At 28.2% G+C, this 8,397-nt stretch overlaps 3 protein-coding genes across 5 annotated transcripts; 2 read left to right on the plus strand and 1 right to left on the minus strand.

Annotated features, from left to right (window-relative positions):
- The first annotated feature begins 201 nt into the window (after nt 1-201).
- On the plus strand, nt 202-1,969 carry LOC106784535 (chymotrypsin-2-like). Its single transcript, XM_014744207.1, has 5 exons — nt 202-611; nt 780-927; nt 1,066-1,315; nt 1,404-1,541; nt 1,649-1,969. The coding sequence occupies exons 1-5, from the start codon at nt 530-532 to the stop codon at nt 1,787-1,789; spliced, it is 759 nt and encodes a 252-aa protein (XP_014599693.1). The 5' UTR covers nt 202-529; the 3' UTR covers nt 1,790-1,969.
- A 630-nt stretch (nt 1,970-2,599) lies between these two features.
- Nucleotides 2,600-6,001, minus strand: LOC106784462 (transmembrane protein 39A). 3 transcript variants are annotated; one of them, XM_014744020.1, is made up of 9 exons: nt 5,838-6,001; nt 5,276-5,628; nt 5,008-5,147; nt 4,834-4,932; nt 4,648-4,757; nt 4,323-4,575; nt 4,036-4,243; nt 3,489-3,719; nt 2,600-2,749 (listed from the first exon to the last, which is right to left on the minus strand). In XM_014744020.1, the coding sequence occupies exons 2-9, from the start codon at nt 5,591-5,593 to the stop codon at nt 2,684-2,686; spliced, it is 1,425 nt and encodes a 474-aa protein (XP_014599506.1). In that variant the 5' UTR covers nt 5,594-5,628; nt 5,838-6,001; the 3' UTR covers nt 2,600-2,683. The 3 variants fall into 3 exon arrangements, with proteins under 3 accessions (XP_014599506.1, XP_014599514.1, XP_014599521.1); XM_014744028.1 differs by having other exon boundaries at nt 2,601-2,749; nt 4,648-4,754; XM_014744035.1 differs by lacking the exon at nt 2,600-2,749 and adding an exon at nt 3,011-3,350.
- Nucleotides 6,002-6,307: 306 nt separating this feature from the next.
- On the plus strand, nt 6,308-8,340 carry LOC106784476 (zinc finger protein 8-like). Its single transcript, XM_014744051.1, has 3 exons — nt 6,308-6,704; nt 6,893-7,117; nt 7,407-8,340. The coding sequence occupies exons 2-3, from the start codon at nt 6,893-6,895 to the stop codon at nt 8,331-8,333; spliced, it is 1,152 nt and encodes a 383-aa protein (XP_014599537.1). The 5' UTR covers nt 6,308-6,704; the 3' UTR covers nt 8,334-8,340.
- Nucleotides 8,341-8,397: the final 57 nt, after the last annotated feature.

Raw genomic sequence — 8,397 nt, forward strand, 5'->3', positions numbered from 1 at the left:
ACAAAAATATTTTTTAATTGAAATCGCATTATGAAAAAAAGGGGGACAGCAACCTAGAGATAGAAAATGAAAATATAAATGTATTATAAATATCTCAGAATAAAGGCATTTTTTGTTTGTTGTTTTACTTATGATTTCAATAAAATAAAATAAAATCATTCAAACACACCTATTTAATTAATCTTTTTGTAAATTCCCTCTTATACGAAAAAGTAAATCATAATTCTTAATTGATATCATTGTTGCGTTAATCTTTAATCACGCGATAAGAAATTATCGATCCGATGCGTGAGTACTTGACGATCAATTGATATATTTTCATCATTTTTATCATTTTCTGGAATCCCTCAAGTTTAGGATAACTTCCGTACTTTCCAACTTCAACGTTATTGTACTCATTGTATTGATACACTTATTACTTGTCGATATAATTAATCTTGAGAAATCTGAACTGATTTCAAAGAGGATTAATTAGATTAATATCCCACCACAATGACTAGTTGAAAAACGTGTATATATATTGAGGTAAATGCTGACAATCATCAATAATCCTATCACCATGCAGGCCTTCACTACCTTGTTAGTTGTTCTTTTGGCAACCGCCGTTTATGGTGAGTACAACAATCAAATATAAATCAACATATTATCATTTTCTAACTTACTTGTATACAAAAAAATACATCAAATATTTTCAATTTAAAATTATTATTATATTTTCATTAAGCAATAATTATTTTCATAATAATGCAATTAAATATATATGTATCATTTTCTATAAGGCGGTCCAACTGGTCGTGTCGTCGGCGGTACTGATGCACCAGAAGGAAAATATCCATACCAAGTATCATTGAGAGCTCCCAGTCATTTTTGTGGTGGTTCAATCATCAGTTCACGTTACGTCCTCACTGCTGCTCACTGTCTTGTCTCGTAAGTATATTACATTCGTTTAAATCATCTAACATTTTTCAATGAAAACGTTCAACACTTTTACAATAAATATAAAAATAACGAATTCGTGTCAGCAGAGTACTTTACAATATTGTTATTTTTTTTGTACTTTTACAGTAAAACAGCATCACGAGTTACTGTCCATGTTGGTAGCGTTTTATTGAAAGAAGGTGGAAAAGTTTACCAAGCAGACAAATTGATTGTCAACAAGAATTACAATCCCTACAAACTAGTCAACGATGTTGCTCTTCTCCATGTCTCGAAAGATTTCGTATTCTCAGCATTAGTACAACCAGTAAAATTACCATCCAATAATGCCGTCAAAGCTGGAGACAATGTTGTTTTGACTGGTTGGGGAAGAATTTACGTGAGTGATCAATATAAGGACGATATATTTTTTTAATTCTATTTTATCAATAAAATGATATTTAAATGGTTTTGTTTTTTTGTTATAGTTGAATGGACCTATTCCTAATCATCTTCAACAACTTCAATTGGCCGTTGAAAGTCAACAAAAATGCCAGGCAACACATAGGGGAGTAGTTGACAGCCATATCTGTACGTTTACCAAGCGTGGTGAAGGTGCTTGTCATGTAAGTATAGTATAAAATTACAAATTTATTTTATGATTATATTACCCCACGTAATTATTATTTCTTTGAAATAATGAAAAATTAATGAATTTATTCTATCTGTACAGGGTGATTCTGGTGGTCCACTTGTTGCCAATGGTGTCCAAGTTGGTATTGTATCTTACGGACACCCATGTGCTGTAGGATACCCAGATGTATTCACAAGAGTCTATTCATTCGTCGATTGGATTGCACAGAACGCAGTATAAACGAAAACTCGAACAATGTATTAACTATCTTTTGTTATCGATAAATAAAATAACGACTTATGATCATTCATAAGAAATCAAATCCCTTTTTTCGATTTAATCTTTTCGTAACGAAACAATGAAATAAATTGACGTTAGTTTACACAAGAAATATTGCATTTGAATAAACATTATACAAAACTATGATTTCTTTTGTTTTCTCATTGATGCTTTCTATAGGATTAAAATTTTTGGCACGATTATCAACAAAGAGAATTTGAAAATATTTAACAATTTGTTCAAATAAATCAAAATAAAGTAGCTCTCTAATCTATAATCAGTAGCTTCTTTTTTATATCTAATAAGCTTACGATATCTTTAAAACACTGCCCAATGAAAAGATCACTAAGAAGATATAAAATAACATTAACACTATAGATTATAAATTAAAATATTTGCGTTCTCTCATCTTAAAATATATTCAAATTAACACGTTGATTAGTTTTAGATAAGTCAATTTGTTAAAATTTAAATGTTTCATCTCTATAATAATTATTATATTATATTTTATAATTATTGTTACGCTCTCACACACACGCATTATTTGTTTGTTTCGTTATTACCTAAAAACAAACAAAATACAAATCGAACATTATTCATGAGATGAACAAAACTATCAATCTGTGACAAACAATGGCCATATTACTATTAGTAAATAATTATTATTTATTAGTAAAAATATATATATATATAAAGTGTGTTTCATTATTTGTTAAAAAAATAAAAATACATTAATACATCCACTTTCAATGGAAGCCAATATAGAAATGAATTTTATTTTTTTATACCTATTGACCTCTTTTTTTTTAGTCTACGGAATGAAAATCTTATCAATAGACCAATATCACATATATGTTATATACCAGTAATTATGCTAGTAATTATGCCAATAAAGTCCGAAGTTGAAGTCCACAATAAGTTCTAAAATTAAAAATATTAATTTTATGATTTATTTTATATTACAATTATTTATATATTGTAAAACGAATTATGAAATCAATTTTGATAATTTTTGGACTTACAATTAGTCCACTGTTATAATATTCGACACATATGTGATATTTATATAAGTGAATATATAAAATATATATATATATATATAGCAAATATATTATATAAATTAAATCTACTGCAAAAAAAGCATTATCTGCTATAAAAAAAGCATTATTAAACAAATAAAAATATATTTATTTATATTCCTTATATCATTTGTATTTGTAATAAAAGGCACAGTCTTATCAATTACTATGAAGAACTAGGTAAAGATACAAGTAACCTTAAGAAGTGGGATTTCCATGGTTTTTCCAAATGTATATATAGTACATGATATCAACGATGCATTAAGTATACTGCAAACAAGTGATTGAGTGATTAGTGAATTAAAAAAAAAGTCTATCAGAGCAATTGCCGATAGCCAATCTAACATATCTTGTCTCAAGAGACACTTAACTTCTTTCCTAAAAGTTTCCCCATTTCAAATTTCAAGTACTACAGTACTTTATTTCATGGATCGTGATCAATGCTATTTTTAAAATTAATTAATATCACTTTACATAAATAATAATTTATACAGAATCGCCAAAGTTTCTTAATTTTTCAAATATTAATAAAGATCAAACATTAATTTCACATTCGTTTATTGAGTGTTGGAATTAATTACCATCTGGCACTTTCCTTGTATGATCTGTTCAGCACGATATACTTTCCAGCAAATAAGATAATCTCTTGTTACTTTAAATAATGTATAATAATTGATCACAAGTAATAACGTCATTGATAGTACTTGGTACCATTCTGTTGTGCGTATTAAAATAAATAATTGTGTACCCACAAGCAGGAGTTGAAGACCCAGCAACAAACATAGAAGCATTGTGGGATTATTGAATACAATCTATGTAACAAATAAATATTATATACAAATATATTTAAAATAAATTTATATTTATATAGAGATATATGTATATATATATATACATGGTCCGGCGGCCAAATAACATGATCTACAAGCGACAACAAAATAATTCCTAACGAATAAAAGAAAAAACAATTGATTAAAATTTTGTCGATTTAAATCCAATTTGAATAATCCTTCCCAGTTCATATTTAATTTCGAATAGGATACGACTCGAACCTTTTGTGGACATCCTGTATATATTTTCTAAATAATTGAATAAAAAGTCATGAAAAAAATAATAATAAGTACTTACATGAAACCTATAATGACTTCGATTTCCTGGTTCTGCAGCAGTGCAAAGACCCTCCGAACGATATGTTTCTTTATTATATTTTACAATCGACCCGTGTGGCCATAAAATACCCTCGTTCCATACTTGCACATATATCGTGTTATTACGATTCTCAATTTTTACCCAACGCCCTAAATGAAGGGCTGCTCTATGTAATACATCGCAATACCTAAATTTAATGATTGAACATAACATGAAAATACTAATACGTCTAATAAAAAAAAAAAGTTCATTATTATTTTATATACCTTACTGGATAAGCTTGCGCGAAATGAGCACTTATTCTTCCAAGCCAAAATAACACAACATATTGTACTACCCATTGCACATTGAAATGTAAGGATTGTGGTACAAATATAATAGGAGCGATACCGCAGATATAAGCGGTAGTAAATGACGCATATAATGCTATTTTTAATCTATGATTAAAATCTGAACTAAAGGTAGAAACTTCGGCTCTGATTGCTGATGCACTTAATGAACAATTGTGTAAAGGAGTATCTATAAAAATATTGACATATTTTACTGTCTTATCAATAAAACTATCTCAATTTAAGATATCAAATAATATACCCAATAAATATTTCATTCTTTTATCTTCTTTAATGTGTCGAGGTGCCGCTGACATATCAAAGAATGGTGATATACTCATACCAAACGTAAAAAAATACACAAATATACTGCTGAAAATAAACAATTATACATATGTAGTGTGTGTTATAGAAATTGATTGGAAATATAGCTATGAAAGATACTCACGGATAAGATAAATAGAAAAGTTTCATAAAATAGTATCTTTCTGCCATATGATATAAACACCAAAGTAATATGCTCAGAACTATAAATAATAGAGTTATCCTAAAATATAAAATATTCTTTAGATATTTAACATAACAATTATACATATACTATATTCGATTTGTTATATTATACCTCATTAATTTTTGAGCTATGTGAAACCAACGAGTTGGGGATGAAAAATCAACTAATCGTCTTAATAATGTATATACAAATCTCCGTGCTACCATAGTAATGATAAATATGAGAAGATAAGGATCTATGAGATAAAAATTCTGAAACAATGTACACATAAAGTATTGTAATTATAACAAGATTATAAGAGCCACACGTACATGGGTACACCATAATTTTTGTATATGTAATATATTTACTGGAAATATATTTAATCAAAGTAGCATACCATGCTATATGAATTATATGAATGAGATAACCACCAGACAGTTCTATACAGATTTAATAATTGTAAACATGCTGCAATAACTGACACGACTAATGACAAGGTTTCAAATGTTAATGGTCCATCTACTGGTACCATTGGAATAGGTACATGTTTTGGTGCCAACAACTTTCCATAGTTATCATCTAATTTTTTTTCATCTCCACCACTTCCAAGTACTCTATCTCCACTATTACTTCTTCCAGTGGATGAAGCAAGATTAGATTGTGATTTACTAGTCGGAGCACTCCGACCACTAGCATTACGTCGTCCACTAGGCATAATAAAAAAGCTCACATATCAAACACTTTATATATCTGCAATAATAATAACACACAAATATTATACTCTTCTTTATTAAATTTAATTTAATTTTTATAAAATAATAATAATAATAAATAATAAATTTATTAAATTTATATTAATATTATAAAATTATATAAATATTATATTATATATATTATATATATGTATATATATAAACATTAAGTTTAAGAACATTAAAAATATGAACAAATTTTCTTACTATTTTTATGTATTTTCCAATAAATGTTTATTTATTAAAATATTCTGCCAAAACATCAGTTTTTTCCTTTTTAAATAACTAACAACGTTCGTTATTAATTTATCGTTTAACGTCGTCTGTTTTGTTATTTACGTTAATCATTGAATATTTAACACAAAGACTAACTATAGGTAATAATCACAAACGAAAACTAACATAGATAGACATATGGAATATATGATTTCTTATTAAAGTTATGGTCATGTACAGTTAGGTGACGCTGAAATCTAAAAGCTGTAGGGGAAGTTGTTTATGTCAGAATGTAAGGACTGATTATTGAATGATGCTTTTTGAGATGAATCCTTTTCTTATATATGTAACAGTAACACAATATATTTGTCTTTATAGTATAAAATTTCACGTTTTCGCATACAGTTATTATTTAGGAGCAAGTCAGCTTTTTTAAACGCTTTCTTAACTTGGACTTGAACTACTTTTAATTTAGAGTGTAAGCCTATCTTACCAATCTACCTGTTACATAACAGGGATTTTTGTACACTGATAAAATGCAACTTCTAAGCTACGTTCACGTTGCTTCCAAAACTAGTACATTGGAAATCTTATAGTATCTATACTTACTGATATTAAGAAAGCAGACAAAGAGATTGGATATACCTTGTAATGGATCCATGGATGAATCTCAAAGTGACTGGTAACAGTAGTCACAATTATTTTATGATACTAATTAAGAATGGAAGATTATTACCATATTCACTCTATCAATCAAACTTATCATATTTAATTAGTTATTAATATTAAAATAAGTAATTGCAGAAGTACTGTGCAATATTGGTTTTTAATTTCAAGGAACATTTATTAAGTGAAAGTGTGAGTATTTTTCATGTATGGGCCCCTTTATTACACTTACGTTTTATTTAATATCCTTCTGTTAATGATATTAAAATATATTTGATTTCAAGCATCATAGACATATTTATTTATATATATATAGCTGTAATAAATTTACAATCAAATTGAAATGTCAAAAAATATAATTTATGAATATGTATTTACAGATGTTTAGTCCTGTACCAATTAAGTACGAATATGTAGGAGGAGAAGATGTTAGCAGAAGTGGAAGGATCGATACTTCAGATAGTTCTAAATATCCTTTGTTTCTCAATCAAGATCCTGAGTGCAGGTATCGTCAGTTACCACAATTTTGGGATTATGCACAATCGTCTGCAAGTATTCCTCAAAAAGAAGAAGCTTACAACTGTCAGGATCTACTTCAAGCACAAGTAAATAATCATTATAATTGTAAAGGATATCTGCTATTCTATTCCACACTATGTAATAATGACTATTTATTTTTTTCTTCTAAAACTAAGAATTTGACTGAACTTATATGATATGATAAAAGAATTTATTTGACTTGGACACATATATAATTTATGTTATATCAAGTTCATGATGTTAACATCATGTCAACATATCAACATTTATTTTTCAATGATTCTTTAAAGAGCTGGTTGTTATGTTGATATTATTAGAAAAGATACAGAAAAAACAAACATAATATTATTTTAGGAAACAGGTTCTTTAACATATGTGAAAGATTACTTTCATCATGGCATATTATTTCAACTTAATCAACATCAAGAAGAGGCTGCTACTCAAACTCAATTTTCTGAACAGAGCCAACAGAATTTGGCAGATGAAACGCAATCAACGCAAGGATTACAATATGCACAGCAATCTAAAAGTGCGAATCAAACTTCAGCAACTGTGCAAGCAATTCCCTCAATAAGACATAATCGTCCGGGAAGACCTCCAAAGAGTTCTTCTGAAACTACAGTGACAAAAAAATTAAAGTGTCAGTGTGAAATTTGTTTTAAAGAATTTGGGCACAAGAGTAATTTATTCATTCACATGAGAACTCATAACGGGGAAAGACCGTATAAATGTAGTCAGTGTGAGAAATGCTTTACTCATAGTGGAAATTTAGCAATACATATGAGGACTCACTCAGGTGAAAGGCCATATGGTTGTCAAATATGTGGTAAAATGTTTAGTCACAGTGGAAATTTATCTACACACTTGCGTACTCATTCTGGAGTAAAACCATACAAATGTTCTGTATGTGGTAAAGAATTCCGTCATAGTGGGAATTTATCAATACATGAAAGGATACATTCTGGTATTAAGCCATTTCAATGTAAAGTCTGTGGTAAAGATTTTTATCACAGTGGAAACTTAACAACTCATATGAAAAAGCATACAGTAAACGTTAGCGCGAATGTTGAAATTTGTGACAATGGTACAAAGCAAATGCAAAATACAAAAGATCATGATGATGTTCCTCATTCAAATTCACTAAATAATGTAGCATTGACTTCACCAATAAGTGATATTGAAATAATTCATAATACAGTTAATCCGGTTCCTGTAAAAAATGAATGTATTGATGAGCCTAGATCAGATAATGCTATAATATCAAAACCAACGACTACTTAAGTTTCTTTTTTTTCTTTTTTTTTCTTTTTTTTCTTTTTTTTTCTTTTTTTTTTATTTTTTTTTT

This window comes from Polistes canadensis, unplaced genomic scaffold, assembly GCF_001313835.1.
Source record: "Polistes canadensis isolate GaletaPanama2010 unplaced genomic scaffold, ASM131383v1 scaffold_1, whole genome shotgun sequence".
Taxonomy (NCBI): domain Eukaryota; kingdom Metazoa; phylum Arthropoda; class Insecta; order Hymenoptera; family Vespidae; genus Polistes; species Polistes canadensis.

Coding starts and splice junctions, on each gene's coding strand:
- LOC106784462 (XM_014744020.1), bottom strand. CDS start 5,593: ATGCCTAGTGGACGACGTAATGCTAGTGGTCGGAGTGCTCCGACTAGT. Junction 4,933..5,007: donor ATAGCTCAAAAATTAATGAG/GTATAATATAAC, acceptor TTTATATTTTAG/GATAACTCTATTATTTATAG. Junction 3,720..4,035: donor GAAGTCATTATAGGTTTCAT/GTAAGTACTTAT, acceptor TTTGTTACATAG/ATTGTATTCAATAATCCCAC.
- LOC106784535 (XM_014744207.1), top strand. CDS start 530: ATGCTGACAATCATCAATAATCCTATCACCATGCAGGCCTTCACTACC. Junction 612..779: donor TTTGGCAACCGCCGTTTATG/GTGAGTACAACA, acceptor ATTTTCTATAAG/GCGGTCCAACTGGTCGTGTC. Junction 1,316..1,403: donor CTGGTTGGGGAAGAATTTAC/GTGAGTGATCAA, acceptor TTTTTGTTATAG/TTGAATGGACCTATTCCTAA.
- LOC106784476 (XM_014744051.1), top strand. CDS start 6,893: ATGTTTAGTCCTGTACCAATTAAGTACGAATATGTAGGAGGAGAAGAT. Junction 7,118..7,406: donor AGGATCTACTTCAAGCACAA/GTAAATAATCAT, acceptor ATATTATTTTAG/GAAACAGGTTCTTTAACATA.